This window comes from Orycteropus afer, unplaced genomic scaffold, assembly GCF_000298275.1.
Source record: "Orycteropus afer afer isolate SDZICR_OR568_19922 unplaced genomic scaffold, OryAfe1.0 scaffold00037, whole genome shotgun sequence".
NCBI lineage: Eukaryota > Metazoa > Chordata > Mammalia > Tubulidentata > Orycteropodidae > Orycteropus > Orycteropus afer.
In genome coordinates, this window is record NW_006921624.1 from 16,760,299 (window position 1) to 16,779,496 (window position 19,198).

At 37.5% G+C, this 19,198-nt stretch overlaps 1 protein-coding gene across 1 annotated transcript in view; it reads left to right on the plus strand.

Annotated features, from left to right (window-relative positions):
- The window catches only part of SVEP1 (sushi, von Willebrand factor type A, EGF and pentraxin domain containing 1), a 239,190-nt gene that overhangs the window by 85,921 nt on the left and 134,071 nt on the right, over window positions 1-19,198 (plus strand). Inside the window, exons 7-10 of the mRNA XM_007936774.1 lie at window positions 5,952-6,149; window positions 12,424-12,542; window positions 15,302-15,431; window positions 18,512-18,619. Coding sequence (XP_007934965.1) covers window positions 5,952-6,149; window positions 12,424-12,542; window positions 15,302-15,431; window positions 18,512-18,619 — 555 coding nt within the window. The remainder of the gene's footprint in view (window positions 1-5,951; window positions 6,150-12,423; window positions 12,543-15,301; window positions 15,432-18,511; window positions 18,620-19,198) is intronic.

The window sequence follows — 19,198 nt, forward strand, 5'->3', positions numbered from 1 at the left end:
AACACTGTCTGATATATTGCTGGAAAATTTTATGAATAGCCCTGCAGCATTGTCCAATACAGTGCTGGAAGGTGAGCCCCTCAGGTTGGAAGACAATATGACTGGGAAAGAGCTGACTCATCAGAGTCAAGCCTACCTTAATGATATGGGTAAAGTAGAGAGTTCGGGGCCTCTATTTAGTGAAGTGGCACGACTCAATATGAGAAGAAACAGTTGCAAACATCCACTGATTATCGGAACATGGAATGTACAAAGTATGAATCTAGGAAAATTTGAAGTTGTCAAAAATGAAATGGAACACATAAAGATTGATACCCTAGGCATTAGTGAGCTGAAATGGACTGGTTTTGGCCATTTTGAATCAGATAACTATATGATCTACCGGGCCGGAAATGACAAATTGAAGAAGAATGGCATGGCATTCATTGTCACAAAGAATGTTTCAAGATCTATCCTGAAATACAATGCTGTCAGTGATAGAATAATATCCATAAGCCTACAGTGAAAGCCAGTTAATACTACTATTATTCAAATTTACTCACCAACCATCAAAGCCAAAGATGAGGAAATTGAAGATTTTTACCAACTTCTGCAGTCTGAAATTGACCAAACATGAAATCAAGATGTGCTGATTATCACTGGTGACTGGAATGCAAAAGTTGGAAACAAAGAAGAATCACGAGTAGTTGGAAAATTTGGCCTTGGAGATAGAAATAATGCTGGAGATCACATGATAGAATTTTGCAAGACCAACAACTTATTCATTGCAAATACATTTTTTTCAACAATACAAATGATAGCTATACACATGGACTTCACCAGACAGGGTACACAGGAATCAGACTGACTACATCTGTGGCAAGAGGTGATGGAGAAGCTCAGTATCTTTAGCCAAAATAAGGCCAGAGCTGATTGTGGAACAGACCATCAACTGCTCATATGCAAGTTCAACTTGAAGTTGAAGACAATTAAAACAAGTCCATGAGAGCCAAAATATGACCTTGATTATATCCCTCCTGAATTTAGAGACCATTTAAAGAATAGATTTGATGCATTGAATGCCAATGGCTGAAAACTAGAGAAATTGTGAGATGAATTCAAGAACATCATCCATGAAGAAAGCAAAGGGTCATTAAAAAGACAGAAAAGGAGGAAAAGACCAAAATGGATGTCAGAAGAAACTTGCCCTTGAACAGACAGTAGCTAAAGCAAATGGAAGAAATGACAAGATAAAAGAGCTAAACAGAAGATTTCTAAAAGCAGCTTGAGAAGACAAAGTCAATTATTATAATGAAGTGTGCAAAGACATGGAGTTGGAAAGCCAAAAAGGAAGAACACGCTCAGCTTTTCTCAAGCTGAAAGAACTGAAGAGGAAATTTAAGCCTTTAGTGGCAATATTGAAAGATTCTATGGACAATCTATTCAATGATGCAGGAAACATTAAAAGAAAATGGAAGGAATACACAGACTCACTCTACCAAAAAGAATTGTTGATGATGTTCATCCATTTCAGGAGGTGGCATATGATCAAGAACCAATGATATTGAAGTCGAAGCTCCAGTGAGGGAAGTGGTGAAAAACAAGACTCCAAGAATTGACGGAATACCCATTGAGATGTTTCAACAAATGGATGCGCCACTAGAGGCACTCACTTGGCTATGCCAAGAGATTTGGAAGACAAGTGCCTGGTCAACTGACTGGAAAAAGTTCATATTTGTACCCATTCCAAAGAAAGCTGATCCCACAGAATGTGGAAATTATCTAACAATATCATTAATATCACATGCAAATAAAATCTTACTGAAGATAATTCAAAAACTGCTGCAGCAGTATATTGACAGAGAACGTCCAGAAATGCAAGCTGGATTCAGAAGAGAACGTGGAACAAGGGATATTATTGCTGATGTCAGATGGATCTTGACTCAAAGCACAGAATGCCAGAAAGATATTTACTTGTGTTTTATTGACTATGCAAATGCATTTGATTGTGTGGATCATAATAAATTATGAATAACATTGAGAAGAATGGGAATTCCAGAGCACTTAATTGTGCTTATAAGGAACTTGTGCATAGACCAGGAGGCTGTCACTCGAACAGAACAAGGGGACATTGCATGGTTTAAAATCAAGAAGGGAGTGTGTTAGGGTTGTATCCTTTTGCCATACTTGATCTATGCTTTTGAGTTGTGTTGCTGGCAAAGAATGCTGAAAGTACCATGGGCTGCTAAAAGAAGTGACGAATCTGTCCTGGAAGGCATGCAGCCAGAATGCTCCTTGGAAGCGAGAATGGCCAGACTTCGTCTCACCTACTGTGGTCATGTTATAAGAAGGGACCATTCCCTGGAGAAAGATACCATGTTTGGCAAAGTGGAGGGACAATTACAAAGGGGAAGGCCCTCAATGAGATGGATTGACACAGTGGCTGCAATGATGGGCTCAGGTATAGCAAAGATTGTGGAGCTGGCACAGGGCTGGCCATTCTGCTGTGCATGAGGTCGCTATGAGTAGGAGATGACTCGACAGCACCTAACAACAAACATACCATATAATTTAGCCCAAAGAATGGAAAGTTATCCAATTCATACTATCAAACTATTATTTTGTTGTTGTCAACTATTATCAAACAAAGGTTGAAAACTAGAGACCAACCCTATGTATAACTATAATAGCAAAAATACTAGCAATCCACATTCAAAAGAATGGCCTACCAAAATAAGTATAGTTTGTAATAGGAATGGAAGAAGTGTTTAGAATTTAGTAATCTATCAACATAAAGTGTTAAAGAGCAAAGATGTCTCTTTGAAGACTAAGATGCACCTAACCCAAGCCATAGTATTTTCAGTTGCCTCATGTGCGTGTAAAAGCTGGACAACGAACAAGGAAGACCAGTGAAGAGTTAATGCCTTTGAATTGTGGTATTGGTGAAGACTACTGAACACACTGTGGACTGCCAGAACGAACAAATCTGTCGTGGACAAAGTGAAGCGAGAATGGCCAAATTTCCTCTCATCTGCTTTGGTCATGTTGTCAGAAGGGACCAGTCCTTGGGAAAAGATTTCATTCTTGGTAAAGTAAAGGGTCAGCAAAAAAGGAGGAGACCCCAACAGGATGGAATGACACAGTAGCTGCAACGAGGGGCTGAAGCAGAGCAAGGATTGTGAGGCTGGCACTGGACCAGGCAGTGTCTTGTTCAGTTGTACCCAGGTCGCTATGAGTTGGTGCCAACTTGACGGCACCTAACAACAACATCAACATGATAAATTACTTCATCATTTCAAACAGGAAATTTTCACAGAGTTGCTTAGTACAAGAAAAAAACAAAAACCAAACTCACTGCCATTGAGTCAGATCCAACTCACAATGACCCCTTCTTGGGTTTCTGAGGTGGTATATCTAGGGAAGTAGATTGCCCAGTCTTCCTTCTGAGGAGTGACTGGTGGGTTTGAACCACTAGCCTTCTGGTGAGCAGTCAGATGCCTTAGGCACTAGAGAAATGCATTCATTTAAAACACATTTTCAATAAAATTGTAAGAAACTCAAATTATCTTGATAACTCTGACATAATAAGAAATGCCCATCGTAAAGCTGGAGACACTTGTAGAGAAACAAGACAGTCGTCAAATCTGAAAAGTGAACAGCGTGCACAGAATCATGTCTGTTATTTCATATTGTTCACTAAGCTCTAGTCCTTGCAATAGATCATGAGATTATAGTTACTAGGATCCAAAATCATCATCATTTATAGAGTATGAGTCAAACTGAAAACTAGAATGAACCTACTAGAGAAATGAGAGTTCCTTAAAGTCATAACGATAACAAATAAATAGCTTTTCTAGCTACATTAGTAAATACATGTATATATAATGTAAAATCACATAAGAAATATAAAATACATAGTAACCTTAAATAGAAATGTGTGGAACCTGTATGAAACAAAATATAAAATGTTGTTAAGGAACAAACAGATCACCTTAACATTCCTATAAAGTTGTATCAGGTGTAAATTCTTTCAAATATATATAGAGATAAAATAGAACCTCATTCAGTAGCCTAACAGGGATTTTCTTTTTTGCCTCATTTTTGAGATTAGGGAGTAGTACCCGGGATCCTCTGAAAGAATAGACAGGCAACAATCTCTAAAATAAATTTGAAAAGGAAGAGAAATAGGCATAATGAAGGAAAACTAGCTCTCCCAGGTTTTTAAGATACATACTAAAGCTGCAAAAGTTATGTGTACAAGGATCACCATGTATGTCAAAGGGACTGACTAGATCCTGAAGCACAACAGTTTCATGTAATATTGAAAAAATACTTATTCAGCTTATCATATAAGAAAACTGGCTAGCTTCTTGGGAAAAACACAATGATACAAAACTTTTGCATACCTTTAGGTACCCATTCTATGTGAATTTTAAGAGATAAATATTTTTTAAAAAAATAAAAATCATGAAAAACTAGAAGAAAATATAAAATATATAAAGTGATTATTAACTGATCTCAGAAGTTACTAAAATGCATAAAACCAATGGAAATATTTTCCCAAGAAAACATCAGTAGATTAGACTATATAAACAATAAAGCCATGTTCATCCAAAATACTATAAGCCAACAATAAAAAAAGAGAATATTAACAAGAAATAAAATCCTCGAAATTATGACAGCAAAAAGAAGAATTTATAAAGAAAGAATCCCATATATATGATACTGAGCCCCAAATAGTCATTATATTGCAATTGATTCATATTGACTCTGATTTTCCTGTTGATCAAAGCTAAATGGGCAATAGGGGCAGTCACGATGCTCACACTGTGCAAAAATAAAGAGAGCAAAGTTTCTCCAGGAAGCGGCTTTTCCTGGCACAGAGATTTGAAAGAAATTGCTTCAGGGAAGAGGCAGAGCGGCAGTGTGGTTGAGAGCCTATAGATCCTACCATTTACCCACTGGGTGACCTTGGGAAAGTTACTTAACTTCTCTGCCTCAGTTCCCTTGTGTGTAAATGGAAATAATAACAACACTCCCTACTGCATAGGATTAAAAGAGTCAATAAATCTAAAGCACTTAGAATAATTTTGAATGAACAGTAAATACGGATGAATGTTAACTATTATTGTATGGGACATACGGACTAACGAAGTGAGCGAGGCTGCCAGTGGAACGACTGCAACAGCGGATAAATGAGAATACGAGTGTGCACACGTGCACACACACGCACACACACTGCATTAAGTCCTAGCCTTGATTTTTCATTCTATCTGCATTCCGCCCAATTGATCTGCTGAAGATACCATTAAGGGCCATGGCCCTAATTATCACGCAGTGATTTTACGTAGGGTATAAAAACTTTTCTTGTAATGTGTTTGCTTGAAGTAAGCACCAAAATACTCCTAAAATACAGAGTCTGATTGCTGAATACATCTCTTAATCTATAAATGACAGGATCAATTTACTATTTTATATTTCAAAGCCATAAAGGTGCTCCAAGCCAGTGATCAAAGTTGCAGTGAGCATTGATTTAAAATATCAGAAGTCTTTCAAGATTTTGATATATGGTGAAATAACATGAGATAACTAAATAGGTATTTTTAACATTGCTTATAATACATCTATCTGTTGGCATAGTGCCTAAGGCATTTGACTCCTAACCAGAAGGCTGACAGTTCAAATCCGCCAGTCACTCCTCAGAAGGAAGATTGTCAATCTACTTCTGTAGTGATACCGCCTTGGAAACCCATGGAGGGGTCGCTGTAAGTCAAATCCGAGTTGATAGCAGTGAGTTTTGGTTCTTTTTAGTTTTTATAATACATCACATGTTCAATGTCATACATAGTTATCATTTAATTGCTATGTTAATCCCAAGGTAGAAAAAATTTATTTTTTTCTGAGTGAAGAGAAATTGTGGCATTTCTAATCTGTGGGAACACAAATAACTTTCTCTTATTTCCCAACAATAGAACGTCACTGCTCCACCTTTCAGAAGCCCAAGGGTGTCATTGTGTCTCCCCCTAACTGTGGGAAGCAGCCAGCCAAACCTGGGACTATATGTCAGTTAAGTTGCCGACAGGGATTCGTTTTATCGGGAGCCAGAGAAGAAGTGAGGTGCACCAGTTCTGGAAAGTGGAGTGCCAAAGTTCAGACAGTTGCTTGTAAAGGTAGGTCTCCTACATTGGTTGTGTGAAAAAACAAATTGCTAAATAATGACACATGGGAGCTGTATGATATTTTCCTCTTTGCCACAGGACAATTGTTATCAACATCCAACTTTTTTTGCAAACCAAAAATAAAATGGTAAGTGTTACACCAATAGATTCTGTGAGGATTTCTGGTTTAAAGTAGTGGACTTAAAAATTTTAAATGCCATCCAACAGCAGAAGAAAAAGAAGCAGAAGAAGAATAATATTAGGGCTGAAGGTCAGGTAAGTTTTTCATCGGTAGATGAAAATCTTTGAGGACTTGTTCTCTATGAAGCAAGTGAAACTGGATTGATTTAAAAAAAAAAAAAAAAAGAAAGAAAGAAAGGCTATCAGCATTTTGAAGCCTGCATCCAATCACATTCACAAGAGGGAATTGCCATGTTCCCTGCAGCAAGAACAGACTTCTAAGGAAAAGGAGCTATTGAGAACAAGAAAGTATTCCTAGAAATGAGATTATCTGGAAATGAATGTCTCTAAGAGAAAGGCAAAATACAGAATGGGTTTTGCTAAAAAGATTAGTGATTTGGAAGACCAACCTGACGTCCTCTCAGAATGGAGAACTAATACACAAAGAAGTTAATTATCAAAGTTGATCAAACTGAAAAGATGAACATTAAGAGATACCACTCTAAAACCCCCAACATCCATTTAATAAGGAGTTCCAGGACAGAGGAAAGTGATGAAGGAAAATATTTTTCCCATCAGTAAAAGAAAGTTTCTCTGAGGCACAGAAAGGCTTGAAAGTTTAGATCAGAGTAGCCTGTTAGTATTGGTGTAGGGTCCCTTCACTGTTCTTGGTGAAAATTCTGAGGTCTAAAGTTAATGAGAAAATCTTAAGTTTCCAAAGAGAAAAGACAAATCATACAAAAGAAATAAGAATCAGACTCACATTAAGCTTCTCATTTACAACTCTGAAATCAAAAGGAAATGAAGTAGTATCTATAAAATATGAAGAGATAATGAATATAATCATAAATTCCAAATTTAGTAAAGTTATTATTTAAGTATGAATGGAAAAAATCAAATCTTTCTTTTACATTTTCAAAGAGTTGATATGTTACTGTTCATCTTTATGAGGGAAGTTCTGTCATGTTAGGCACAAGTATGATTTTACAGTTGTCTTCATTTGGAGATTATGTAAGACCCAGAAGAAGAAAATATGACTTAAATAAAATTTTAAAGAAACAAGAAGATATGAGACACAATTAAATTAATTTATATATGTTCATCTCCAAGTTAGAAATACCCAGTTTAACATGACTTAAGGAAATGTATTTATATCATATAAGAAGGTCTGAGTTTAACTCTATTTTGATTAATGTGAATCTTTGTGTTGTTGTTGTTGTTGTTGTTAAGTGCCGTCAAGTTGTTAGAGCATCTAATTTGGTATCAGTAGTATAAATTTTCACACTGTAAAAAATAACATTGACAAAGTTGTTGTTTGTTTAGTTAGTACATTTTAGTACTACTAATTATTTCCACTTGGAAGCTTCATTCATATATCCAGCCACTGTCCCTCAGATATGAGGGTGAAATTAACACATTCCCAGACAAACAGAAATTAAGGGAATTTGTAAAAACAAGACCAACTCTATAAGAAATGCTAAAGGGAGTCCTTCCAACAGAAAACCAACAATGGAAGATGACAAATTAAGATTAAGGCACATGACAATACCACCTAGAAACCAACTCAGAAAAAGAATTCTCAAAGCTAAAATAAGCTTACAAATAAGAAAATAGAGAATTAGAGGAGTGCATCTGTAAACAATGCCAACTACAAAGCAAATAGAAGGAATAACTGCTATAATTACAAAACTTCCAAAAGGAAAGGAAGTGGAGACAATGTCAATGTAGAACAGACTGCTCCAAACTTAAAGAGATGAGAATCTACTACAGGGTCACCACAAAGAAGATAATAAGCTTTCTAACCAAAACAAGAAAGAAAATCATAAGGACTTTTTTTGTGTGATTTTGTGAAAAACACAAAGCCAACAACAATGAAGAAAAGGAAAGAAAACTCATTAACAAAATGAACTCAGTACAGAAAAATATTTGGAACAAAGAAACCATCAATAACAAACAAAAAACAGAAGAGAATGATACCAATAAATTAATACCTATCATTAATTACATTGAGTGTGAATGGACTAAATGCACCAGTCAAGAGATAATGGCAGATTGGATAAGAAAAGAAGATTCATCGATATGCTTCCTACAAGAGCATATCCTTGGATACAAAGATAAAAATAAATTAAAATCAAGGGATGAAAAAAAATGTATCAAACTAATGGCAACCAAAAAAGAGCAGGAGTGGCCATATTAATTTCTGATAAAATAGACTTCAAGGCAAAATCCAGTGTAAGGGACAAGGAAGGGCATTATATGTTGATAAAAGAGTCAATAGACCAGCAGGACATAAGCATAATAAATATCTCTGCACTCAATGAGAAAGCTCCAAAATATATAAAGCAAACATTAACTGAATTGGAAAAAGAGGAAGAATCAAAATCAACACCTTAGTCCAGAAACTCTAACAAATTGCAAAAGAGCAACAAAAGCCTACAATTTCCAGGAAAAGGGAAATAATAAAGATGAGAGCAGAAATAAATGAAGCAGAAAACCAATAGAAAAATCAACAAGACTAGAAGCTGGTTCTTTGAAAAGATTAACAAAATCGACAAACCGCTGGCAAATTTAACTAAGGGAAAGAAAAAGAAGATGCAAATAGCATGAATAATAAGTGAAATGAGTGGCATCACAACAGAACCAACTGAAATAAAAAGGATAATAACAGAATAGTAGGAAGAACTGAAGGCGCTCTGGTGGTGCAGTAGTAAAGGATTTGGCTATTAACCAGAAGGTCAATGGTTTGAATCCACCAGCTGCTCTGCAGAAGAAAGATGAGTTAGTCTTCTTTTGTAAAGATTTCCAGCCTTGGGAAACCAGTGAGGGCTGCTATGAGTTGGAATCAACTGATGACAGTGAGCTTGATTTGATTTGAGGAAGAACTGTACTCTGACAAAATGGAAAATCTAGAAGAAACAGAAAAATTTCTAGAAATACAAGACCAACCTAAACTAACACAGATTGAAATTGAGCAGGACTTAGTAAAAAAAAAAAAAAAACTCCCCTAAAAAAAAGTCCTGGCCCAAACAGCTTCACTGGAGAAGTCTGTTAAACATGCAGAGAAGAGCTGATACCTATCCTACTCAAATTATTCCAGAACATAGAAAAGGATGGAATATTCCCAAGTTGATTCTATGAAGCAACCATAACCCTGATACCGAAACCAGATAAAGACACCACTGAAAAAGAAAACAACAGACCAATATCCCTCATGAATGCAGATGCAAAAATCTTCAACAAAATCCTAGCCAATTGAATCCAACATGATACAAAAAAATATAATACACCATGATCAAGTGGGATTTATACTAGGCATGCAAGGATGGTTCAACATCAGAAAAATAACATAATCTATTACACAAATAAAACAAAGAAAAGGGACTATATGATCATATCAATTGATGCATAAAAGGCATTTAATAAAGTCTAACACCCATTCTTGATGAAAACTCTCAGCAAAATAGGAATAGAAGGGAAATTTCTGAACATATTAAAGGGCATATATGCAAAACCAACAGCAAACATTTTTGTCAATGGAGAGAAACTCAAAGCATTCCCCTTCCAAATGAAAACCAACAAATGATAGTGAGGGTGTGGAGAGATTAGAACTTTCTTGCACTGCTGTAAGGACTGTAGAATGGTACAACCACTGTGAAAAAATGGTATGGTGTTTCCGTACAAAGTTGGAAATAGAAATACTATTCAATCCAGTAATCCCATATTAGAAATATATCCTAAAGAGGTGAGATCCAAGACATGAGTAGGTGTACTCACACTCATGTTCATTGCAGCACCATTCACAATAGCAAAAAGATGGAAATTACCTAAGTGCCCATCCACAGATGAATAGATAACCAAACTATGGTACGTTCACAATGGAACACTATGCAACATTAAAGAATAGTGAAGAGTCTATGTATCACCTGATAATATGGACAAACTTGGAGAACATTATGCTAAGTAAAATAAGTCAATCACAGAAGGACAAATATTATATAAGTCCATTATTATAAAAGTCGGGGAAAGGTTTACACAGGGAATTTTCTTTGTTGGGTACAGGGATGGGAAGGGAGAAGAAGAAAAATTGATGACTAGTTAAGAGACATGTATTAGTTTGGGTGAAGGGAAAGGTAATACAACAAAACTGTGTGACTAGCACATTAACACTAGGGAAAAGGAGGACACAGAGAGGTGCACAAGAGGTACAGACAATAAAGGTAAATACTACTACCTACACAATAGTGCATTATCAGTAATATCAAACACTACTCTACAGGTGGATACATAGCTATACAGGCGAGAAGATCAGGTATGGATAGGTGAAAGAGAATATACCAATGACAATACATAGGTCTGGAAGATGATATCCCTACATGTGGATTTGTATGTGATATAAAAATGCCCACATACATCACAGAGCTAATGGGACAAAATTAGGATAACTTCTTAGCTACCAGGAGCTCTGGTGGTGTAGGGCCTAAGGCATTTGACTGCTAACCAGAAGGCTGGTGGTTCAAACCCACCAGCCACTCCTTGGAAGGAAAGTTAGGCAATCTACTTCTGTAGTGATACCAGCTCAGAAACCACAGCAGTGAGTCTGGTTTGGTTTTTGGTTTCTTAGCCACAACTAAGCACCTTGAGGGAGTGAGTTGCTGGGCCTGCAGTCTCAGGGACATGGTCACAGAGGACATCAAGTTCAATTGGCACAACATAGTACACAAAAACATTGTTCTACAGACTACTTTGATGAATAGTAACTGGGATCTTAAAAGCTTGTGAGCAGCCGTCTAAAATGTAACTTGAATTCTCCTCATGTGGAGCAAAGAAGAGCGAAGAAAATCAAAGGCATGTAGAAACTATTATTCCAAGGGACTAATGGGCCACAGGAACCCCAGCCTACACGACCCTAGACCAGAAAAACCAGCTGGTGCCCAGCTACCAATGCTAACCACTCAGAAAGGGATCAAAATTGGAAATCCTGGAGAGAGTGTGAGAAACAATGTGGAACAAAATTTAAAAACATGAAAGGGACCAGAATTACTGCTTGGATACAGTCCGATGAAACCTTCAAGACTATGGCCCCAGTATACCCTTCGGGCTTGGAGTTGGACTCACTCCTGTGGATTAGCTCTCAGCCAAATAGACAGGGCTACGAGCTGATGGCTACACCAGGAAGGTGCAGTCCTTAGAACAGTCAACCATGAGAGATTGGAAGAGAAGCATTTGTACAGGGAGAAAGCTGGACAGACAGGAATGCACAAGTAAGAAGGACACAGGGAAGACATAAGCACAGGGAGGAGTGGAAGGAGAGCTGTTCAGTTGTGGGGACGGTAATCAAATCGATGTGAAACAAAATGTGTGTGAACTGTTGAGTGTAAAATGAATCGGCTTGTAAAATTGCACCCAAATCACAGTGAAAACAATGAAAGGGAAAGCCTCATTTTCAGATGCAGCTCTTTCCCATGCATTAACAGTCATTCTTTTTCCTGTTTATTTCTTTATTTAATTAAAAAATATTTCTTGAGTATCTCTTATATGCCAGGCACTGTATAAGACAATGCAACAAGAGATATCCTGGCCTTCAAAGAACTTTAATTCTATTGAAGGAGAAAACTCAATTCCAAACTGGTATGTCAAGTTTGATGGTTTAGGAAGTAGAGAGAGTTGCGGGGACTTATGCACTGAGCACTGACATGGACTTGGGGAGTCAGACAACGCTTCCCAGAGAGCTGATATCTAAACTGAGAGTTAAAGGGCAAGGTTACCTGGGTAGAGGGGAGGCGCGTTGACTGAGGTAGTAAAAGAACTTGGGCAAAGGGCCAGGTGCAAGAAAGGGTATGGTGCTTTCATGGAACTGACAGTAGTTCAGGGCAGAGAGTGAATGCCAGTAGGGAAGTGGTAAGACAGGAGACTAAGAGATCAACAGGTACCAGTGCTGGAAGGGCTTCACACGTCATGGTAAGAGAAATGCTGAAGACAGTTACAGATCAATTATGTAAAAAATTAGTCACAGTGGGTTAATATAATTCTGTTTTTTCACTTCTTTCTTAATTGACTTAGAATCAAATATCAATGTATTAATTGATTTGTGTATTTTCTGAGTCAGATGTTGAGCCGCCTCAAATCAGCTGTCCCAAGGACATAGAGGCGAAGACTCAGGAACAGCAAGACTCTGCTAATATTACCTGGCAAATCCCAATAGCCAAGGACAACTCCGGTGAAAAGGTAAGGCTGGTGGAAATATTTTTAAACTTTTTCAAATGGATAGTAAATGTCCTATAAGTATGTGAGATATTGACCATTTACCAATACTCTAATGGATTATTTTCACACCTGCATGTAAAAAATGCATAAGTTGTGCCTCTAGGATGTATTTGGAGGAGTTACAACAAAAAAGAACTGTCCCGATACTAGTATTGAACATACTTAAAAATCAAAGAGGTTTTAAATCTGTTTTTTAAAGTGCACATGTGACTGATAGGGCGATGTGTGATGTGAACAGTCTCTCTTGTGTGATGTTTGCACCTTCCGTTAAAAGGCCCATGAATCCATCTTGTAGCAGCAGCAGCAGCAGCATCTTATCTTCTCAGAAGAGTACAGGAATATATTCCAGGATGTGAGGAGAATTAACACCAAATATAGCCCATGCTTACATTGACACATGGATTACGTATCGTTCAGTCTCTGGATAAAGACAGTCCAACCGCCAGCAAGCAGGATGCAGTAAACATTTCTTAATTTCATTGACTGCTTCTAGCTCAGCATATCAAAGACTATGCCAACTTATAAACCAGGTTTTTATTCCCTTTTACAAGATAACTACCTGCTGAGTTATTCAGAGCTGTCTCTGTTTCTCCCAATCAGTGCCTCCTTTTTCCATCCACTTGGAAGCAACTCCCTGTGCACATTTAATGTAGGCCAAAGGATGTCTTCGTCTTGAACCCAAACTTCCCAACTTTCCTGGTTCCCCAGTGCTGCTGTAACAGAAATACCACAAGTGGGCGGCTTTAACAGACAGGAATTTGTTTCCTCACAGTTTAGGAGGCCACAGCCTAAGTTCTGAATGCCGGCTCTGGAGGAAGGCTTTCTCTCTTTGTGAGCTGTGGGAAGGTCCTTGTTTCCTTTTGGCTTCTCTTTCTAGGTTTCTTGGTCATTTTCATGTGTCATGGCATCTGTCTTCTTCCATCTTTGCTTGCTTGCTTAATTTGCTCTTTTGTATCTCAAAAGAGATTGACTTAAGACAGACCCTACCCAAATACTGCCCATTAACATACAAAGAAAATTCATCTCTAAATGAGATTATAACCACAGGGTTAGGATTTACAACACATATTTCAGGGGACACAATTCAATCCATAGCCCCTATCTAATGAGATTTATTCTTGGTAAGAATAAAAATGATTGCCATGGATTACAGAGCATGAAGATCCAACATGCAATCACTTTTCTTGAAAAAAAAAAAAGAGACTAGAACAAACATAATACTCGATGATACAACAGAAGAAAATTTCCATGAGCTAAGCCCAGAGAATCTACAGTTCCAAATAATTCATGGGCTTCAGAGAAAATTAGTAAACTGAGAGAAATGTTTAGACATATTTTGGTACCTAGCATTTTAAGATTGGGCAATCTACTTCCATAGTGATACTGCCTCAGAAACCCAAGAAGGGGTCACTATGAGTCAGGTCTGACTCGACGGCACATAACAACAACAACAACAACAGCATTTAAAGATCTGGGAAAAATATCATCCAGGAGGATATAGAAAATAGATACCAAAAATGAAGAAAACTAGATCTGACTTTACACTTTGTAGCGCAGTGCCTAAGGTATTTATTTGCTAACCAGAAGGCTGGTGGTTCAAACCCACCAGCCACTCCTTGGAAGGAAGGTTGGGCAATCTACTTCTGTAATGATACCACCTCAGAAACCCAAGGAGGGGTCGCTATCAGTTGAATCCGGCTTGATAGCAATGAGTTTGGTTTTTTGGTTATCACAGCATCATATACCTCTGATCCAGAGGACATAATCACCACTCTAGTCTCCCAGGCTAATGGAGGTCATTACACTCTTTCCTAATGGGAATACAAATTTTTACTATGCTTTGGGAAATAAATTGTGTATTATTTACCAAAAAAATGTTAATAACTTTGGAGTTAATAATTATGTTGATAGAAATACATTATAAGGAAATAATCAAAATATTTTTAATTATATGTGCAAAACTGTTCATCCCATTGCTATTTTGTTGTTGTTGTTGTTATGTGCCGTCGAGTCAGCCCTGACTCATAGCGACCCCTCCTTGGGTTTCTGAGGCAGTATCACTACGGAAGTAGGATTGCCCAACCTTCCTTCCGAGGAGTGGCTGGTGGGTTTGAACCGCCAGCCGTCTGGTTAGCAGGCAAGTGTCTTAGCCACTGTGCTACCAGAGCTATTTATAGTAGTAAAATTTGGGACAAATTAAATGCCCTTCACCAGATTTTCTTAGAGGAATTATATTTATTCTACAGATTATTATGGAGACATTTAAGGGTCATCTTAAGTTCTAAAGTTTCTGATACCATTAAAAAAATGTCTTAAGATATTATATATAAAATCAAGAAACAGCTTACTGATATGCCAAATCTATAAACTATGTAAATAGAACAGAGTGAAAAGAAATACACCAAAAGGCTGGGCCTGGCCTTTTGTCTTTTCACGGTATATGAAGTATTTTATCATGCTTTAATTAATAATTGCCTCAGGCACTTGACTGCTAACCAGAAGGTTGGTGGTTCAAATCCACCAGCCACTCCTCGGAAGGAAGGTTGGGCAATCTACTTCAGTAGTGATACCGCCTTGGAAACCCAAGGAGGGGTTGCTATGAGTCGGGTCCGACTCGACGGCACATAACAACAACAACAACAAATATTACTAATATATAAAGAAACAAATATAAATTTATATGAATTTTAACTTTCAATGTATTTATTTATCTCCACAAGGTGGCAATCCGCGTCCATCCAGCATTTGCCCCACCTTATCTTTTCCCAATTGGAGATTTTGCTATCACATACACAGCAGTTGATCTGTCCAGCAACCAAGCCAGCTGTACTTTCCATATCAAGGTTATTGGTAAGTCTCCTTCAGATGTATTTGGGTAAGTTTGTGAAGACAATTGAGTACCCCAGGAACTTTCTTTTACTTTATCTTCACCAACTACCTTTGAACTAATTCTTCCCACTGGCATTAGAACCTCTGGAGCAACTTCTTTGAAACCTGCATCATCACATCTAGCTATCAGGAGATCTCTTTGATTTCATTCCCTGTGAGTCTTTTGAAAAATTCCCATGGTTCCCATCTCTATCTTTTTAACTGCCGTTTTTTCTCAAAGTCCTCAGATTTGGCGTTTGTCCCCTTCACTTAAATAAACTGATTTTCAAGTTCACCAGTGGTCTCTTATGTCAGTTGCACTGTGTACTTTTCAGTCTTTAAATTACATACTCTTTCCTCAGAATTTATAGATTGACTGTCCTTTCCTTATCAAAATGTACCCCTTCTTTAGCTTCTCTGACATGTCTTCACTACTTTACTCTTCTTTCTTTTTTTTTTAAGAAGGTTTGGTGATTTTGATTCTTTTTTAATTCTCTTTCCCAGGCTTCTCTTCCTCAGAAAATAGAAATAATAAATGTTTTGATTCATAGAGTTATTGTGAGGTTTTAAATTAGTTAAGATATATAAATCACTTTCACTAATGCCTGACACACAATGAGCTCTATGCATAAAGCTGGGTATTTACCACATGTTGACATTTTGTTATTTTCTTCAAATCTACTTTAGTATGTTTACTTAAAACTCAATACACTAAATTCATCTTATTTTTAGAATTTTACATAACTTCTTGAGATAACTAAAGTATATCAAACTGTCTCCTTATCCTATAAACTATAGATTTTGACAAAAGTAGATAAAAGACTCAAGTCAAAATCAGTTTCATTCATTTTGTAGTACCTAGGGTTTTTTTTTTTTTTTCCCATTGCTTTTTCAGTATTGTTATACATGTGAACTTTTACCTGTCCCATGAAGAATATGTTGGATTTCTTACATTTGATACTATGGTTTTAAATGTGGAAATGTGATTCAAAAGTCTACCAAGTTTTAATCTTTCCTAATGAAGAGTCAGCAAGGTGTAATTTACAACGACACTCACATGTCTAGCTAGACACTAGCTGAATTTTCAAATTATGAAAAAGAGAAAAGGGGAGAGGAGAGGAAAGAGAGGAAAAAAGAATGGGAGAGAGAAAGAAGAGGGAGAGAGAGAGAGAATATTCTACAGCCAACATTTTCTTGTTTTCTGCAGATAACAGGGTGTTGGTATCTAACTCATAAATGAGGGTGGGCTGAATAGAGCCAAGCAGGAGCACTCCACAGAATGCTCCCTCACTTGCTTTGAAGTGGGTTTTCCTTCTCTTTTGGAGACAGTTCATCTTCTGGTACTTCCATTCTTTTGACTGTAGTTGACATATTCTTATTGCTCTCCTGTACATGGGATCCAATTTTAAATTTTTTGGATAAGATCAAACCACCTTAGGAAATCTTGGAACTACTGATTTGCAGTTTCTTTTGGGAAAATAGCAAATGCTGCCGGGTTTATAAATTTCACTGTGAATTGACTTGATTCACATTCTCAAAGTGCACGACATATCATGTGCATACCTTACTTGTTTTATTTATTCAGCAACTTAACTTTCACCACCTGTTATGGGCCAGGTGCTATGCTAACAGTGGAGACCCAACTATGAGCAAAGGAGATTCCATCACTGGTCTACAGAATTTTCAGTCTAGTAAATTTGTAAACCTGACATATTGCACTAATGAAATGAGAAGCATGAGGAAAAGATACAAATTAGACCTTTAATCATAAGACTTAGTTTATCACAGAAATATCTGTATTCTTACAGTTATAAGTAATTTAATTTCAAAGTATAAGATGATTTTATATATGATGGCTAGAAATATCCTTGCCTATCAAGACCTGTGACTGTGCAGTTTACTAGCTGAATGTCCTTAAGTAAGTCCCTTAAGCTTACCTAATCTGGCATTCCTTATCTATAAAATTTTTAAAAACTGTATTTTTCCTATCTTCCTCAAACCTCAAAGGCATGTGACTATAGATAGGAGTATTTCAAATGTATTAAGTCCCAAGTTATATTAAAATTATTTCCAGCACACTCTCTTTGCTGTCATTTACTGATAGCCTAAATACTCCACCATATTCAATCAGGACTTTGAAACCTTGTTCACCCACTCTCGCCCCAAATCTATCCTCCTTCTTCCTGGATTACAGTACCCAGCAACACAGACTGACAATTCCTTAATTTCTAACCTGCTTACATTTCCTCTCCATTTCAGCTTCCCACTCCACGCCGACAGCCACACTCTGGTCATTGTCTTCACCTAAAATTCATCAACCTTCGAAGTCTTCCACTCCAGTGTCCCATTTTGAGTATAACCTCCTGGCCTTCCAGCATTATCACACACCATCACGTCTTGCATATTCTACAACATGGCACAGACCTCTGCACCTTGATCCCTCCATTTAGTCATCTGTCACCCCTGTCTTGACCCTTCAGACGAGAGGCAGATCTTGGCAGTGCTTGGTTTGTTCATTTCTCTCCTTCAGCTTGTCTAGGGAGGTTCATTTTACTTCCAAGTGGGTTAACGCAAATGCTATGAGCATACATACGCCCTGCCGTTGAGTCGGATCCAACTCATAGTGACCTCTCCTTGGGTTTCAGAGGCAGTATCACTACGGAAGTAGATTGCCCAACCTTCCTTCCAAGGAGTGGCTGGTGGGTTTGAACTGCCAGGCTTCTGGTTAGCAGTCAAATGCCTTAGGCAGAATGATATCAGAATTCTCATGCTGCAAGTTAAATGCCAGCCACATCCAGAACTGCATCACACGGCTTGTGCTCACCTGACATTTCTTCTTTGGCAGACAGAGGGCAGTGCAAGAAGAAGCAGCTCTTCCTTTTGATGTTCTAAGGGATCAGGGATAAAACATACCTCATTATTAAAGAGGCCACAGGGCCAGCCTTGTGTCTGACAAGATCAGGGGTCTTTACCAGCACCAGAAGACTTCAGCTCTCTTACAAAGCTCCACATAACTTTCAAATATCAGCTGGCCCTTGCTTTTCTGATTTCATGTCCTTTAGATGTAGAACCACCTGCCATAGACTGGTGCAGATCCCCACCTCCAACCCAGGTCTCCGAGAAGGAACATGCTGTAATCTGGGATGAGCCTCAGTTCTCAGACAATTCAGGTAAGAATGCAGGGGTTTTCTTGTCAAGGTAAACTGAAGTCTATTTTATTAGAGAAAAACGTTTAAAGAATGAAAGAGAAATAGAAAGCAAATTATAACCAAGTAGAATGAATACTTGTATAAAGTAATGTGTTTTACGGCTAGGTTAATGATATCATTTAACATTACTAACCCATGAGATTTTCTTTCATTCAACAAGCAGTAGGTCTTTATTAACCTCAGGCTGTGTGCTGTATTTGACTGTGGCCAGATAAGTGGGTTGAGTCTCCAAGGACACCCCTTAGTGTTTCCAAGGTTGTCCTAAAGGTTAAACTATATCTAAAGCAATGCTATGTATTTATATTCAATTAGTAAATGTGTTAAATAAATTATTAGGGTCATAGGAAAGCACAAAGAAAATGAGCAAATAGACCAAATACAATCCAAGTTCACTTTAAAGGTTTTACTACACCCAGCAAACAATAAAATGCAAATTAATAGATTTCTTAATTAAATTCCCAATGTTCAAGTGGACTGACCATTCAAGGAAAATCATTGATTTAGCAAGAATGCCTTAATTTGTTTCTGAGTCTTCTATGT